General features: G+C 42.4%; 1 protein-coding gene across 3 annotated transcripts in view; it reads right to left on the bottom strand.

The window, feature by feature from the left end:
- dynlt2b (dynein light chain Tctex-type 2B) overlaps positions 1-19,215 on the bottom strand; it is a 70,320-nt gene that overhangs the window by 43,128 nt on the left and 7,977 nt on the right. For all 3 annotated transcript variants that reach the window (XM_060941141.1, XM_060941139.1, XM_060941140.1), the window contains exon 2: positions 205-338. In XM_060941141.1, coding sequence (XP_060797124.1) covers positions 205-338 — 134 coding nt within the window. The remainder of the gene's footprint in view (positions 1-204; positions 339-19,215) is intronic.

Raw genomic sequence — 19,215 nt, 5'->3', positions numbered from 1 at the left:
GAAAAATTAATTACTTAAAACATCAGCCTATTATTTGTAATGGTGTGTGTATAAAGTGAAACCTGGTCAAAGAAGAACTTATAAATTATAATTTTTAATTATTTCAAAATTATTACTTATAAATTTAGGCATGTAGGTTGCTGTGAGTGTTAAAGTGAGAACTGTGGAGAGTCATGGTGTTAGTGATAATTTTAGTGTTCTGACCTTTAACACGGTTTTTAATGGCTTCAGCGAGTGTTCGTGTGAGTGACGGAGTTTCCTCGGGATCATACTTGGCTCCTGATAATTGCTCTTTGAGGATCTCTTTAATACACTCCTTCACCACTGGTACCCTGAACCTGCAAAACAAACAAACAAACAAACAAACAAAAACACACACACACACACACACACACACACACATTACATTACACAACACTGTGATTGAAATGTCACATCATGATACTTTCGGTGATCTGTGCCACAATAACAAACTTAACCTCAGCCTTGATCGATTCAATTATAGTCAAGTTTATTTGTATAGCGCTTTTAACAATAAACATTGTCGCAAAGCAGCTTTACAGAATTTGAATGACTTAAAATATGAGCTAATTTTATCCCTAATCTATCCCCAATGAGCAAGCCTGTGGCGACAGTGGCAAGGAAAAACTCCCTCAGACAACGAGGAAGAAACCTCGAGAGGAACCAGACTCAAAAGGGAACCCATCCTCATTTGGGCAACAACAGACAACATGACTATAACATTAACAGTTTTAAAATGAAGTCAGTTTCGTTGATGTTATAAACTCTTCATTGATGGAAACTTGAGTTCATGACAACTGCAGTCCTAAAGTTAGTAAGTCAACTGTAGTCCTCAGCCATAAAAGCATTACTGTAAGTGTCCAGAGTGTCTTCCAAGTGTGACTTTCAGCTGTCCACATGGGGCCATTCTCCACAGGAGCGATGCGATGAGACTCCAACCAGACACAGGGCACCATGATGGATCAGGCAGGTCCGAGGAGCCGAAGAGGTCAGCATCTTGATCCCAGGACCGACATGTAACTCAGAGGGACAGATTGGGAGGGGAGAAGAGAGAGAAACACAGGTTGTTAGGTATGCCCAATGTCACCTGAATAAGTAGGAACAGTATACATATTGCACTGAGTACAAGCAGGGACTCCGGCAAAACTATGACAGCATAACTAAAAGGGGAGAGCCAGAAGGTAACACAGGCGTGAGGGAGCCCCAGGACATAAAGCAGCCAGCCACTACACCGTCAACAAACTCGAGTGAGCAAGCAAGTGGGGGACTGACAGCATCCATACATCCCAGTTTACCAAAATACTCTATGTTTGAAGACCCTCAAGATCTACACCTTTACCTCATAAACACCATTAACAAAAAGCTTGACTAAACAGATATGTTTTCAGCCTAGACTTAAATGCTGAGACTGTGTCTGATTCCCGAACATTACTTGGAAGGCTGTTCCATAACTGTGGGGCTTTGTAAGAAAAGGCTCTGCTCCCTGATGTAGCCTTCACTATATGAGGTACCAGCAGATAGCCTGCACCTTTTGATCTAAGTAGGTGTGGTGGGTCATAGAGGAGCAGAAGTTCACTCAGGTACTGTGGTGTGAAACCATTCAGTGCTTTAAAGGTCAATAGTAGTACAGGTAGTCGTCGACTTATGACCTATGCGACTTACGACCGATCGACTTTACGACCGTCTGGTTATGACTGGCAAGTGTTTCCCAGCTGAGCGTACGACAGTTTCCGCCCCAGCTCCCGGCAGCGCCTCTCGCCACGTACAACAGTTTCCACCCCAGCTCCAGGCACATGCACAGTCTCTCTCTCACGCTCCCTCACGCACTCAGTCATATAGTTTCCGCCCCAGCTCCAGGCACATGCGCAGTCTCTCTCGCACTCCCTCGCGCATTCCGTCATACAGTTTCCGCCCCAGCTCCTGGTTTATGGAATGAACAAATGCTCCCGCCAGCCCGAGCGCTGCAACAGCTGATGATGATGTAGACAACCCACAGCAAAACACCAGTGATGCCAGCGGTCACTAAGTTTTGTATTTTGCTATGTTTTACATTTGTATTTTGGTATGTTTCAAACTAAAATGTTTTCTATTTTTCACACCTGTATTTCATATTTTTTGTTTTGCACATATTAAACGAATTGTACTGTATGCAGTGTAGTATGCAGCGTTTGACTTTTAACCAAATAATGAGCCAAGGTAATGAAATAAGAAAATGTTGATAAAATAAGAATTTAAGATGATTACAATATCATTACACATCACAATATACTTACATTCATTTAACACAGGCCGACTTACGACCAGATCGGTTTACGACCGGTCAGTCATAACCAAACGCAGTCATAAGTCAACGACTACCTGTATTTTATAATCAATACGAATTTGATTGGGAGCCAATGCAGTGTGGATAAGACAGGGGTGATGTGGTCATATTTTCTAGTTCTAGGACTCTTGCTGCTGCATTTTAAACTAACTGGAGCTTGTTTATGCACTTACTGGAACATCCAGACAGTAAGGCATTACAGTAATCCAACCTGGAGGTAACAAAAGCATGAACTAGTTTTTCCGCGTCATGTGGTGACATTAAATTTCTTATCTTAGCAATATTAATGTTATCAATGTGAGTTTCGAATGAAAGACTGGGGTCAATAATCACTCCGAGGTCTTTTACTGCTGCATGTGAAGAAACAGAAAGGCCATCAAGAGTTACTGTGTAATCAGAAAACTTACTTCTAGCTGCATGTGGTCCTAGTACAAGTACTTCAGTCTTGTCAGAGTTAAGTAGAAGGAAGTTAATAAGTATCCAGTGTCTAATGTCCTTCACACATTCCTCAATTCTATTAAGTTGGTGTCTCTCATCAGGTTTTGCAGAAACATACAACTGTGTGTCATCAGCATAACAGTGGAAACTAATACAATGTTTACGAATAATATCACCCAGAGGTAACATATAAAGAAAAAAGCAGCGGACCCAAGACAGAACCTTGTGGAACACCAAACTTTACCTCAGTATGTCTAGAAAAATCACCATTTACATCAATATACTGATAGCGATCAGTTAAATAAGACCTGAGCCAGGAGAGGGCCGTTCCCTTAACTCACACAACATTTTCTAGTCTATCCAGAAGAATGGAATGATCAATGGTATCAAATGCTGCACTAAGGTCAAGCAACACAAGCAGCAAAACACAGCCCTGATCAGACACCAACAGTAGGTTGTTTACTACTTTAACCAGAGCTGTCTCTGTGCTATGATGAGGTCTAAATCCTGACTGATACATTTCATAGATTTTATCCTATGTAAATATGAGTATAATTGCTGTGCCACAGCTTTTTCAAGGATCTTGGAGATAAAGGGGAGGTTTGATATTGGCCGATAATTGGACAGCTGACAGGGGTCGAGGTCAGGTTTTTTAATCAGGGGTTTGATAACTGCTAGTTTAAAGGATTTGGGTACATAGCCAATCCTAAGAGAAGAACTTATTAATTTTTAGAAGCGGTTCAATTACTTCAGGTATTATCTGTTTGAATAGACGTGTAGGTAAGGGATCTAGTACACAAGTTGAGGCTTTTGATGCGGAGATTAATGAAAGTAATTCAATTTCTCTAAGGGGAGTAAAACATTCTAATTGCTGATCTGATACAGTTATATAGTTAACTACAAGGGTCACTTACATTGTCTGACCTTGAATTAATAGTTTGAATTTTTTGTCGGATATTCTCAATTTTATCATTAAAAAAATTTGTGAAGTCATTGCTACTACACACTACAGGTGTGCATGTGTCTATAGTGGACTTATTCCTGGCTAATTTTGTGACAGTACTAAATAGGAATCTAGGATTATTTTTGTTATCTTCTATTAGGGGCGGCACGGTGGTGTAGTGGTTAGCGCTGTCGCCTCACAGCAAGAAGGTCCTGGGTTCGAGCCCCGGGGCCGGCGAGGGCCTTTCTGTGTGGAGTTTGCATGTTCTCCCCGTGTCCGTGTGGGTTTCCTCCGGGTGCTCCGGTTTCCCCCACAGTCCAAAGACATGCAGGTTAGGTTAACTGGTGACTCTAAATTGACCGTAGGTGTGAATGTGAGTGTGAATGGTTGTGTGTCTATGTGTCAGCCCTGTGATGACCTGGCGACTTGTCCAGGGTGTACCCCGCCTTTCGCCCATAGTCAGCTGGGATAGGCTCCAGCTTGCCTGCGACCCTGTAGAAGGATAAAGCGGCTAGAGATAATGAGATGAGATGAGATCTTCTATTAGGGAGGAGAGATATGTTGATCTAGCAGCACTAAGAGCTTTTCTATACTTCAGGAAGCTCTCCTTCCACGCTAATTTGAACGCTACCAATTTTGTTTGATGCCATTTATGTTCCAATTTTCGAGTGGTCTGTTTTAAAGTGCGAGTGTCATCATTATACCAGGGTGCTAATTTTTTGTCTCTGACCATTTTCCTTTTAAGAGGAGCTACATTATCTAAAGTATGGCAGAACATTGACTCTAAGCATTCAGTTGCCTGATCAAGTTCTGCAGGGGCTGACAGTGACCCAATCAAAGTTGATAACTCTGGGAGATCATTTATAAAGCTCTGTGCAGTAGTTAACATGAATGTACGTTTAATACAGTAGCATGGTGAGTAGGGCTGGGCGATATGGCTGAAATCTGTATCACGATATACGTGTTTCATATTGGTCGATATCGATAATTATTGAAACATTTTATGACCTATTTAAAATAAGGACCAGGAGGGAACAATACTAAATTCAAACATTTATTTTAAACTTAAACTTCCTCTGACAGCCAATAAGCAAGGAATGTCAACACGCATGTTCAATGTTACGATCACAACAAAAACTGAGCAATTATCAATAATAAAGTGCTTAAAAAACTCAAGTGTTATAAAAACATGAGCAAAGTGTTAAATGTAAACATAGCAAAACCTGCTATGTGAGAAGGACTGTCATATTTTTAATTTTTTACTGCAAGTTTAGTGCAAAAAAAGTTCACCCTCTGGTGAATAACATTTAAAAACATTTAAAAAAAATATGCAGTGCTTTATAAACATAAAAGAAATTGAGTGAAACTTAGGTAGACTTAGACTATTCTTAAACTATTCAAGTATATTTTCATTGAAGGTTTAATAAAATAAAAAGTGTTTTGTAAACATAGAAGAAATTAAAGTAAAACTGAGGTAGACTTAAGACTTTACATCTGTAACATCTGACCTTACTGACTTTATCCACAATTTCCTCGCTCGTTCCGGCACTCATCTTTCTTTTCTTGGCCACGCTGTTTCTGGAAAAAAAAATAAACACGACCACGAGACAACGAGATGGCGCAACCAAACGCGATACTGTTACATGATTGGCTATCAGCGTGTCACTCCCTATGCATTGCTAGGCACCAGAGGACGAGTGCCTTTGCTCATGCAACCAAGCTTGCTTCGCAACAACAGTTGATTGAAAGCGGACCTAAACCAGAGAGGGCTCTGGCTAACGCTTGTTTCTTGAAAAAAAAAAAAAACAACATTCTATCGAAACGTTCTATCGAACGCATTTTCTATTGATATCAAGTATGTGTCTATCGCGATACGTATCGTTATCATTTTATCGCCCAGCCCTAATGGTGAGGTGCATATATTATTACTCAGACATATTTTGAATGAGATGAGATAATGATCTGACATAACTTCAGACTGTAGAAGTATGACTATATTTTCTACATTTAACCCGAATGTTAGTATTAGATCGAGGGTGTGACCACCATCATGGGTCAGTCCTATGACACTCTGATTAATCCCTACTGAATCTAAAACGGACACAAACGCTATTTTCAAAGGGTCTTCTGGGTTATCGAAATGAATATTAAAATCTCCGACAACTAAAGCTTTGTCTAAGGAAATAACCAGATCTGAGATAAAATCTGCAAATTCAGAAAGAAACTCAGAATATGGCCCCAGGGGCCTGTAAATAATAAGTAACGGAATTAACTGGGTAGACCTATTTTTCAAGGCTACATACATTATATGAGAACGAAGAACTTCAAATGTATTAAATTTTACCAGGTTTTTGTGATACACCTAGATAATCATTATAAATAACCGCGACGCCTCCTCCTCTGCCAGTTAGACAAGGCTGGTGTATATAACTATCCAGGAGGACTAGCTTCATTTAATGCTGTATATTCATTTGGCTTAATCCATGTTTCAGTTAAACAAAAGTACATTAAACTCCTGATCAGTAATAAGTTCATTAACCATTAGCGCTTTAGATGTAAGATATCTAATATTTAATAGCCCCACCTTTAGATCAAAGGTGCTGGCAGCAGCTGTACAGTCAGTATGACCTAATTTTATATTGATTAGGTTACCGGAACAAACTCTCTGAGTATTTCTACTTTTTTGTTTAGCTCGGGGAACAGACACAGTCTCGATGTAATGGATCCTGAGTGACGACTCTGTGCAGCTAGCAGACAGTCGGTTTAGCCTGTTCGTCTGCTCCCTGGCCTTGGCTCTGGATTATCAGAAATTAACTAGGCTTGTTCTGAGACTATGACCTATGCTGCAGGAAATGAGAGCAGCGCCTTCCCGAGTGGGATGAATACCGTCCCGCCCTAACAGGCCAGGAGTGCCCTCAAAATTAGCCAAATTATCTATAAAGCCGACACTGTTTTCAGAGCACCACCTGGACAACCAGCAGTTCAGCGACCATAACCTGCTGTAAGCTACCTCGCCACGCTGCATTGGGATGGGGCCAGAGCATACTACAGCATCGGACATCGCCTTCGCTAATTTAAACACCTCTACAAAGTTACTCTTAGTAACCTCAGACTGACGAAGGCGTATATCATTAGCTCCTGCAAGGATAACTATCTTTGAGAACCTGCGCTTGCCTAAGAACCTAAGATTACCCGCTATGTCCGGCACTCTGGCTCCCAGTATACACCTGACTAAAGCTGCCGGTGCCCCTAAAGGCTGAGCTAATTTCACATGCCATATGATAGAGTCCCCTATAACCAGAGCTCTTTCAGGTTTCTCAGCAGGTGCATCACTAAGGAGAGCAAACCTGCTCGACACATGAAGCGGAGAGGAGTGGTGCTCCTGTGGGCGAGCCTCAACGGTAGCTTTGGCTCTACACTTATGCCGCCGAGTAATCACCCATTCGCCCCACTGTAAGGGCTCTAATGCCGGAGTTGGGGGATTACTAACTCCACCTAGGGCATCCAGACTTTCCCCTACAGAAACTACACTGTTCTCATTCTCACTGGCCTTCTCTAAAGCCTGGATATGTGCTTCTAACACTGTAATCTTCTCTGTCAGAGAGCTAACTAATCTGCACTTATCACAAGTAAAGCTATTGCTAGTGACGGAGGAAGAATGACTAAACGTGCACACTGAACAGGCTGAAGGTGTGCCATGATGAAAGGATTCACGTACCTTAATCGAAGATCTGTTGATATTAAAGCAGATCCGATGTGGATGGCCTCTGCTTATGGTCTTTACGTAGGAGGAGAAAAAAAGAAAGCTTCCAGTCTTGGTGTTCTTCCGAAAAAAAGAGAGAAAAAAAACAGAAAAAGGAACGCGAAAGTGGAAAGTACAAAAAGGAAAGTGAAAGTACAATTAAAAAAATGAAGAGGATACTGGAAAATTGTTTGTAGAAAAAATAAAAAAAGATTAGTGATTAACGCCAACACTCGCGGAAAAAAGACTTGTCGCAAACAACTTGGGAACCAGGAAGTGCACAGAATGTGCATGCGCAACCCAATCACCAATCAGTTTTAATTAAACTCGACAAAAGTAATTATTTAATTCTGAAAAGGAGGAAAAAACAAACAAAACTATAGTGTGTACAAAAACCAGTACATTTTTTACATTTTGAGTTTGTTATAAAATATTGAGAATTAATGTTATGTAAAGAATACTGTAAAACGCTAAGGGGCATGCTGTTACAGGAGAATAATATGATGAAATGGAGTGATTGTTTTATCTGTAACCGCTTATCCCATGCGGGGTCACTGGGCAAGCTGGAGCCTATCCCAGCTGACCATGGGCAAGAGGCAGGGTACACCCTGGAGAAGTCACCAGCTCATCGCAGGGCTGACACACACATAGATACACAAACATTCACACTCACTTTAGACTGATTTTAATTACAGCCACCAATTAACCTAACCTGCATGTCTTTGGACTGTGGGGGAAACCAGAGCAAACCCACACAGACAACATACAAACTCCACACAGAAAAGCCCTCATTGGCCGCTGGGTTCAAACCCAGAACCTTCTTGCTGTGAGGTGACAGTGCTAACCACTACACCAGCGTGCCACCCGGAGTGAGTGTTACCACCCTGAATTTGATTATATTCCTCTAACAACACATTCCCAAATGTTTTATTCCTCTTCCATAGCAATTTGCCAACAGCTCCAATTTTGATTTATTAAGGAATGATGTCTTCATTTTTATCTGTTTATAGTTGCATTAAATGTTGTTGACTGTTTCTCTTTAAGTTAATAAGACAAAAGAACAATTTATTAGGAAGACTATACTAATACTGGGTTGGACCTCTCTTTGCTCTCAAAAAAGTCCCAATTCTTCATAGCATGGATTCCACAAGATTTTGGAAACATTCCTTTGAGTTTCTGCTCCATGTTGACATGATTTCATCACACAGTTCCTGCAGATTTTTCAGGTGCACTTTGCTGCTGTGACTCTCCCGTTCTACCACATCACAAAGGTATTGTTTTTGATTATCTGGTGACTGGGAAGGCCACTGAAGAACAGTGAAATCATTGTCTTGTTCATGAAACCAGTTTGAGATTACTTTTGCTTTGCGACATGGTGCGTTAAATTATTTGCAACACTACATCCCAAATCTAAGAATTGCAGCACTGGAATAAGTGCAGTAGTTTCAAGCCACGCACTGTAGAACTTGAACACAAACCCGCTTGATAACTAAACACAAGGAGGGAAAAAATTATTGCTAGTGTATCATTTTTTTCCTTTATTCATAGTTCAACAGCTGCTGGTAAGTCAGAGGAAGCAGCAGGGTGATGATGGCTCTTTCATGGGCGAAGTATTAATATACAGATGGGAATAAAGACGAGGAAGAGTTTTTAATCCTCCAACCAAAGATGTGCTGGTTCAGGATCAGAAAACATGCACTGCTTGGACCACATACTGTCTGCAGATGGGGCATTCGCTCATGCGCTTTCTGCACTTTGTGCATGTGACCATGCATCCACATTCCAGAAGCACACAGTTGATTGGCGAGTCCATACAGATCTTACAAAGGTTTTCTTCCACGGTGGCTGTCGCTGTAGAATCCAGGTTTTGCAGATCCTTCTGGTCATGATAGAGGCATGTGACTCGCTCTGAGACTGCTGCTTTCCTCCACAGCTGAGGAGTACAGACAGAGCCAGTTACAACAACTGGCCCACATACTCCACACCCTTCCTTGACTATGAGCCAGTGATGTTTGTGTAATGTGTCAGCTTGAGAGAAGTGCAGCTCACATCACATGCAAATCTACAAAACGGAACTCATTTCCCAACTTGTCGAGAATTCAAAACTTTTCTCTCCTCCACCAAATGCAGAATCCGAAAATTATTTTCCAGTTTACGCAAACCCTAGTTTCTCCAACAGTCCTATTACCTGACCTGAAGCAACTCAGCTCATAGTAAAACTCCTCCACTTCCACATTCAAGCTGATCAAGCAAGGGGATCAAGCTGAGAACCTCTACGTGGTGATCCCCAGTAACGCACTTAGGCTACGTTTACACTAGACCGTATCTGTCTCGTTTTCTTCGCGGATGCACTGTCCGTTTACATTAACCCCCCTGAAAAAGCGGGGAAACGGGAATCCGCCAGCGTCCACGTATTCAATCTAGATCGTATCAGCTCCGGTGCTGTGTAAACATTGAGAATACGCGAATACGCTGTGCTGAGCTCTAGCTGGCGTCTCATTGGACAACGTCACTGTGACATCCACCTTCCTGATTCGCTGGCGTTGGTCATGTGACGCGACTGCTGAAAAACGGCGCAGACTTCCGCCTTGTATCACCTTTCATTAAAGAGTATAAAAGTATGAAAATACTGCAAATACTGATGCAAATACTGCCCATTGTGTAGTTATGATTGTCTTTAGGCTTGCCATCCTTCCACTTGCAAGTAATAAGTGATATGCGCTGGGATCTCACACACAGCGGCTCAGTCCCGAATCGTGGCTTGTTCACTTCACTCGCGCGCTCTGTGAGCTGCGCAGGGCCGGAGTGCACACCCTCCAGAGGGCACTCGCTGTTCAGGGCGGAGTGATTTGGAGCGCAGGATGCCTGCGGAGCCGAGCGTATCCGCGTATTGGTGTTGCTGTGTGCACGGCTAACGGTTTTAGTGTAAACGCGAATCGTTTTAAGAACGTTAATCTGATGATCCGCTGATTCGACGTAATGTAAACGTAGCCTTAGTGCGGCCAATCTCAGCAAACCAATCTCTGTCAAGATGAAGTAAACGAGATGTTAAGTTCTGAGACCTGTATCTTCCAGCTCAATGTGGAAGGTCTTACAAGAGTCAAAAGAGATCTCATCTGCCACCTCATGGATGAAAACAATGCAAATGTGCTCCTCCTACAAGAGACTCATGCCGACAACGAGGACAAGCTTTTTATCAAAGGTTACAACACCGCAGCATTTGTGCCCAGTAAACAACATGGTATTGCCACATATGTCTGTGAAGGCATCCAAGTTAATTCCATTCAGCAGTCACCAGAGGGCAGTGAAACTGAATGGATTGTCACCATCCTAGGTGACGTATCTATAATAAACATCTACAAACCCCCACCATGCACAATAACCCTCCAATGCTTACCCCTTGGAGGTTCAACTACCATCGCTTGCGGTGATTTTAACAGTAGGAGCACCATGTGGGGCTACCCTGATACCAACCAGAATGATGAAACAATTGAGCAATGGGCTGATTGTTGGGATCTCCACCTACTATATAATACCAAAGACAACAAGTCATTCTTTTCAGGACAACACAGGACCTGGACTAACCCAGACCTGTCTGTTCTCAATAAGTTCCCGCGATCTGGTCATTGCCCTATTATTATCAGCTCCAAGGTCGGCCTAAAGATTAATAGCCTCAAAAAAAAAACGGTGAGGGGGTCACGTGACCAGCAACCACGATGGACGCTGAAGACTAGAGCTCCTCACAAACCTCCACTTATTTGCTTAATTATCAGGTCTTTTTGTTATATCAGCGGGTGAAATTGTTTTTAACTACCAACACAACCAGTAAAATGCAGCGGTCAGCGAAAAAAGCGGCATCTTTATCCTCTAAGCTAGCAGCAGAGAAACAAAGATCAGCTAACACAGCTAACGACAATGCGGAGCTAAACATGGAGGACATCATTGCTCAAGTCCTGCAGCAACAGCAGAGTATGCTTGAATCTGTTGTCCAAAACGCAGTGAAGGGAACATTACAAGAAATTAATACCTCCCTGCAACATATCAGAACTGAACTCGAGAGACAGGGCTCCTCCGTGCAGGATCTTAAGCAACAAGTGGATGATACCATGAGGAAAAGTCGGGAGATTATCAAAACGGTCAAAACCTGTGTTAGCGACCAGAAAGAACTCGAACAGAAGCTAGCTGAGCTGGAAGACCGGTCTCGCCGCAACAATACTCGCATCACTGGGCTCCGGGAGGGTCGCGAGGCAAATGATCCCATCGGATTCCTGCAACGACAGCTACCCGTGTGGATACCCACTCTACAGAACAGACCCGTCATCGAACTGGAGAGGGCACACCGAATTTATGCGAAAGGGAAAGGGAAAAGTTCGGGGTCTCGCACCATGATTTTCAAATACCTGAGATACCAAGATCGCCAAGCAATCCTCAATGGGGCAAGACAGACACAGAAAACCGGGCCAATTAAGGACACTACAACAGCAACGCTTCGCTTTAAAGCAGACTACAGTGCGTACACCATGCAGAGACGCCAACAGTTTGTAGAGGCACAAAATAAGCTGCATGTGAAAGGGATCTCAAACTTCCTCATCTATCCTGCTACATTAAAAGTGACCCACAGAGGAAAACAGCTATTATTCGACATGGCCAAAGAAGCTGATGACTTCTGTGAAGACTTGGGCGAGGAGGTTAACAACGTAAGCGACACAGACACACAGGAACAACTTCGCCCGGATCATCAACTGAGTAGTGTGAGTGGACACCCAGAGGAAGAATTGACCGCATCAGAGATACTGCAACAAGAGTCGGGTTCAGAACCATCTCGACCAGGCTCACCGAGTGTGGAATGAGAACTGAACTTTTTTGGTGAAGGGCAATTCCATGTAAATGTCAACCTCACCATGCAAAAATAAAGCAACATGTAATACATCAAAACCACTCCCAGAGATATCACCTAGGCCTGTATTTTACAGATGTGAATAAGTTGAACCAATTTGTAACCAACCTAATGTGTCACTGTCAGTCTTTCTTTCTTATAATGTAAACCCCAAGCTAAAATCAACTTTGATCATGAACAATCCTATATTATTGCCACAAGCCACAGAAATGTATACTAAAATCCACAAAACAGCAAAACAATAGCCATCCTAAATATTATTTAAGAACTTTGATAGTTTTAGCTGATATTTAGAGAGTTTTTCAAAGGGTTATGGTGGTTAAATTGCTGATTTTCTAAACATATGCCATGTCTATTTCAGACGCGTCACATCCATAACGGAATTTTGTCACATCCATAACGCTGACTTTTCCTTCCGAAACTCTGCATGAAATACAAAATATTTTAAACAAAGATTTTTTAATATTCACCTTGGACCCCTCTATCAAATGGATATCTCCATTTCGACATTAGGTTTACAATTTCACAGAGTTTGATAAAAATGTACAGTCACCCAAGAAAAGTGATACTTTTTCTGTCACGTCCATAACGCATCTTTTATTGGCGTTTTCTGGCATGCCCTAGATGTACTATGGGAATTGTTCTTGTTCTATCACTTCTCCAGTATGGTACAGCCTTAAAATATGCAACACCTGTTTAAATACTGGGAGACAATAAAACATGCACTGGGTCATTTGTTGCCATTTTGAGTTCAAGTGTCACGTCCATAACGCTGGAATTGCTCTGAAGTGACTCGAGAGGATTATGTAAGTACAGACGCAGTAATAACATTCCGAGCTGAATGGACACAATCGCAAGCAAATGGCGATCAATTGAGGTATTTCACTCACGTGACCAAGTCATGTGACGCTGCCATTTTGGACGGCACGGCTCGAATCAGTTTGAATGCGAGGAAGGCGACAAACGAAAAACATAAAAGAAAAAGGAGCGAGATGCAGAAAACACCTTCACTATCCAGCGACGTAGGGCATTTACAGGGCGAGCAGAGGGAGAGGTATTTGCAAAAATTGAGGTTAGCAGGCTTGGAGAACGACGTTTACCTGCTTCCACCAGGATTGTTCACTGACAGCTAAGATTTGTTCACATTTTCATTTACTTTCGGTCCTCAGGATAAACAAAATGTTATTAAATGTCATTGAAATAACTTCTTAGTCTGTTGAGACATGGCCCGTTATAAGTTTTTCCTTTACTGTATTTACTAATTTACTGAGCGCGCTTCGGGGCGGGCTGGCTGGCTGGCTAGCGCTCCGGGGCGGGCTGGCTGGCTGGCTAGCTAGCGCTCCGGGGCTAGCTAGCGCTCCGGGGCCAGCTGGCTAGCGCTCCGGGGCTGGCTGGCTGGCTAGCTAGCGCTCCGGAGCCGGCTGGCTGGCTAGCGCTCCGGGGCCGGCTAGCGCTCCGGGGCGGGCTGGCTGGCTGGCTAGCTAGCGCTCCGGGTCCGGCTGGCTAGCGCTCCGGAGCCGGCTGGCTAGCGCTCCGGGGCCGGCTGGCTGGCTAGCTAGCGCTCTGGAGCCGGCTGGCTGGCTAGCTAGCGCTCCGGGGCCGGCTGGCTAGCGCTCCGGGGCCGGCTGGCTGGCGCTCCGGGGCCGGCTGGCTGGCGCTCCGGGGCCGGCTGGCTGGCGCTCCGGGGCCGGCTGGCTGGCACTCCGGGGCCGGCTGGCTCAGTAAACTAGTAAATCCAGTAAAGGAAAAACTTGAGACTGAAAGGTTTTAACAGTCATCCAAATGACTGAATGTAAACATTTGCTACAGTAACATACCAGCTACTGTTGTTGACATTAGCTAGCTTGCCGTCCAAAATGGCGGACACCGGGGCGTCACGTGACCCTGTGACGTCAGGTGAAATACCTCAATAGGCTATGTTCTGCCACCAGCCTTTTTTTTTTCACTTCAGTTACTCCTCATAGAGGGTTTAACACTCACTAAGTTTACATGCACGTCCAAATCGAGCTGCTGTTGGTAATCGAGCAAAGGGTCCCAGCAGGGGTGCCAGAGAAATCCAATCCTACATGCACAAGTGAAATCGGGCTATTGTGCAAGGTGCATTGTGCACCCGAGCCACAGGTGGCGCTACATGCCCCATCGTGTTGGTACACTTCCGGTTGTCGTCATGAAGAAGAGCTATAGTGTTGCCAGATACTGCTGACGTTTTCCAGCCCAAAACATGTTCAAATCCGCTAAAATGCACTTAAAACCCCCAATCTGGCAACACTAGGTTCCGTGTTCAAGCTGTTCGGCTTGCTCTAACGGACTATGGCTACAAACTGTCCGGCGCAGACCACTGTTTTGTAAGACAACTTATTTTGCACAATAATATTTTTCTAAAGTCCATTTTTTGCTTACAAAAAAAAAATATTTTTTTGCTTACAATTTAACTTATGTCTTAATAAACACACAAAAAGTTCAATTGTTTTGTTTTTATTGACATTCTTCAGATGTTGGACATATATATACACACACACACAAATACAATGACTTGTTTATGTACACAATTCACAGCTATGCAACAGCTGTACAGATGTATTTGGTGATACAGTAAGTGAGCTAAATTTTAACAGTGCAAACAATGCCACAAAAAGAAAAGATTCATGCTGTTGTCATGATTCGTTGTCATGCCGACCGAGGCTGTTGTGTTTCCCGCTTGTGGTCTCGTCACTCGTCACTTCCGGAAGTAGCTCGACAACTAGCTCGATAGGGTATACATGCACAAAGTAGCTCGGCAGAAATCGCATAAACTAGGTCGTGTAGCTCGATTCCGAGAAATCAAGTTCGGTTCAATTTCAGCCGAATTAAGGTGTATACATGGCATTTTGAACTTCGATTTCAGTCGAGCAACAGCAGAAATTCGATTCTCTCTATGTGCATGTAAACGTAGTGACTGTCACTATTATTAGTAGTAGGTCTGCTTTTGAAATGTAAATAGCCGAGATTGTTACCTAACTGCTTGTTTAACATTTGGAAACCACAAGACCTGTATTTTTTTTTTTCCCTGTTACATGGTGGAGGGAGGGGCGGGCTGGGATTGGCGCAAACTGCGTTTGATGTGGCCATGTATCTTATACTTGTGTGAGGGGTTTTGCGGTCTCGGGGGGAAAGGGGGATTTTGTATTTTATGTTTTTATCACACCTTGCTTATTTTTACAGTTATACAGTCTGGCAAGAGAATCTTTTTAGTAGATAAGTCAGGTAGAGAACATTTCAATCTACAGCAACATTTGGAAAATGGCTGAACTTTCTGTTATATCGGTTAATATTAGAGGTCTCAATGGCCCAATCAAACGACACAAATTTTTGGATTTTCTAAAAAGAAAGCGCATAGACATAGCGCTTATACAAGAAACACATCTGCGCCAGAAAGATGTGAATCGCCTACAAAATAAACATTACAAAGTGGTGGCTTCATCTAGCGACAATACTAAAACCAAGGGCTCCATTATACTGATATCACGGAAATGCGGTCTCACCATAGATAAGTGCAATAAAGATACGACTGGAAGAATATCCTATATCTGCACCACCATAGGGGATAGGAAAATAGCTTTTTGTCTCTGTGTATGCACCAGCCATGTTTGATGAAACTTTTTTTCCAAGGTTAACTAATGAATTGCTTGTGCTCTCAGTTAGTGAATATTCTTTAATTGTTGGGGGAGATATGAATGCAGTGCTGGACTTAAAACAAGACAGATCAGGTGTTAGCTACACAAAAGCTCAACAACAGGTGTCAGAGATGTTTAAAACAACATTGGAAAGTCTGCACTTAACAGACATCTGGAGACTCCATAACCCAACTAGCAGAGACTACACGTTCTTCTCCACTCGTCACCTAACTCATTCCCGCATTGATTACATGCTGTGCTCTAGTGAACTGAGACCAATGTTTCCGTCTATAGTTATGGAACCAGCCATTTTATCTGATCACAATCCAATAATATCAACATTTCACTGTGAGACTTCAGGGGGAAAATCTAGAAGATGGCAATTTAACACGTCCCTTCTTCAGAATTCAGAATTTGACACAGAATTTAGAGCCAAAATGACAGAATTTGTAGCAATTAATACAGATTCAACTACTGACCCAGCATATGTATGGCAAGCCACAAAGGGGTTTATTAGGGATTTTACATCCTCCTTTGCAGCTCATTTAAAGAAGAAAAGACAGGAGAGGATTAAAGAATTGGAGGAACAGTGTCAATCATTGGAGCACAAACTCAAAAACAAATTCTCTAGAACAATGCATAATCTTCTTGTAACAAACCGAGCAGAATTAAATGATTTACTGAGAAGAAGAGCTGAGTTTTTAATGCATAGGGTGAGACAAAACTATTATTCCAATGGCTGTAAACCAAGTAAACTACTTGCTCTTAAGCTAAAACAAAATGAGTCCAGAGCCACAATTAATAGCATATTCACAGAGAATGGCATTTCAACAAATTATCAGGATATTAACACCACCTTCAAGTCCTTCTATTCAGAATTGTACAGGTGCCCAACCAATCCCAACACAGCACAATGCCAAGAATTTCTTAAAAATTTGGAGCTTCCTTGTCTAAGTCCAGATGAGGCAGAAGAACTGGGCCAACCAATCTCACTAGAGAAACTTAAAACTGCCTTGAAGGGTGTTAAAAAGGGCAAAACCCCAGGTTTAGATGGAATCCCATCAGAACTATTATTGCAGTACTTTGATATAATCGGACCTACAATTCTACAAGCTTTAACATCAGCTATGGAGAGAGGCACTTTTCTCCAGCAAACAAATACTGCACTAATATCTGTCATACCCAAAAAAGGCAAAGATCCGAAACATTGTGTCAATTACAGACCTATAAGCCTACTGGGGACTGATATTAAGCTGTTTTCCAAGGTGTTGGCACTGCGCTTGGAACGTGTCATTGAAAAGTTAGTTCATCCCGACCAAACTGGCTTTATACCCAAACACCATGCAGCAGACAATATACGCAGACTGGTACACATAATCCATGAAGCCAAAAACCTCACAACTCCTTCAGCAATTTTATCGCTAGATGCGGAGAAAGCATTCGACCGTTTGTCGTGGAACTATTTGTGGCAAGTATTGGAGAAACTTGGTCTGGGATCAAAATTCATTGACATGGTGCACACCTTATACGCAAACCCAGCGGCTATTGTTTCAACCAATGGTCTACACTCACTGCCTTTCCCTATCGAACGTGGCTCCCGACAGGGATGCCCACTCTCACCCCTCCTATTTGCACTTTCTCTGGAACCACTGGCCCAAACTATAAGGCAAAACAAAATCTGTAATTATCCACTCAAATCATGTGACAACTCAATATCCTTATTTGCTGACGACATCCTTCTGTATATATCCGACCTCGAAGATTCCATACCCAAAATTCTTCATATTTTTAGTATGTTTGGGTCAATCTCTGGTTACAAAATCAATTGGGAGAAATCTAATATGTTGAAACTAAACAATAAACCAGTTAGTAGGCCAGTTAGTCATCAAATACCAATTCAAAGCAAAATCACTTACCTGGGTGTCACTATACATACATCGATGAAGCAAATTGTCCAAGACAACTATGAGACTGTGTTAACCAATGTGCAGAGAGATCTGAAAAATTGGGCTGAACTACCAGCATCATTCAGATCCAGGGTAGCGGTGGTTAAAATGAATATTCTGCCCCGGGTAAATTTTTTGAGTGCAATGATCCCTCTAGCACCACCGGTAAAATATTGGAAGAGACTTGACTCACTAATCAGACGATACATCTGGAACAATAAACAACCCAGACTAAAATTTCTAACTTTGCAACACACCACAAATAATGGAGGATTAGCACTTCCCAATTTTAAAATATATTATCGGGCCTTTCAGCTACATGCACTTAAAATTTGGATGGACCCCTTAGCTACTACCCCATGGAAAGATATAGAACAACAACTTATTTACCCTGTACGAATAGAGGACACTTTGCAGGTGTCAGCCTGAGAAAATGTTCCTTAAGCTATGGCCCTATCATCACAAACACAATATCCAATCTTAGACATGCAGAGGGGCTTTTAGGCTATACAAATAAATGGCATAAGCATACCCCTTTGTGGCACAATTCACACTTACTGTCCGGCAATAAACCCTTTACATGCAAACAATGGAGTGAGAGGGGTGTGTACACATTGAACCATATTTTCAATGAAAAAGGTTTATTAAGCTTTGAAGAACTCAAAACCAACTTTGATATTCCTAAAACATCCTTTTACATGTACTTATGCCTACGATCAGCTCTGAAAAGTCAGGATATATCGTGGGGAACCACACTTGATATACATCCCATTCGGAAATGTTTTTTTGACTTCCCTGTGAGGAGAGTGGCGTCTATGGTTTATAAAAAATTGATGGAGGCAACTACAGGGAAACTTCCAATAATTCAAATATGGGAACGAGATTTGAATATCGCAAACGATATGGTTGACTGGGAAGCAGTGTGGGATAACATTTTTCATTGCTCTAAAAACCCAAATCACCAACATATTCACTTTAACATTTGTCATAGGACATACTGGACTCCTCAGAAAAGATACATTACAAAGGCCATTCCAAATCCTTACTGCACTTTCTGTAAACCAGAGCAAACTGGGACCTTCATACACATGGTTTGGGAATGTGAAGAAGTACAGGAATTTTGGCACAAAATAGCAGCAACTATTGGTGACTTAATAGACTGCCCAATCCCTGTTGACCCCATTGTCTGGTTATTGAATGATGATTCTAAACTTCAACTGTTTGAAAAACAGAGAAAATTTGGCTCGCTGGG

This window comes from Neoarius graeffei, chromosome 15, assembly GCF_027579695.1.
Source record: "Neoarius graeffei isolate fNeoGra1 chromosome 15, fNeoGra1.pri, whole genome shotgun sequence".
Classification (NCBI taxonomy): Eukaryota; Metazoa; Chordata; class Actinopteri; order Siluriformes; family Ariidae; genus Neoarius; species Neoarius graeffei.
Note: the sequence above shows the minus strand (reverse complement) of the source record. Positions and strands in the feature narration are given on the sequence as shown.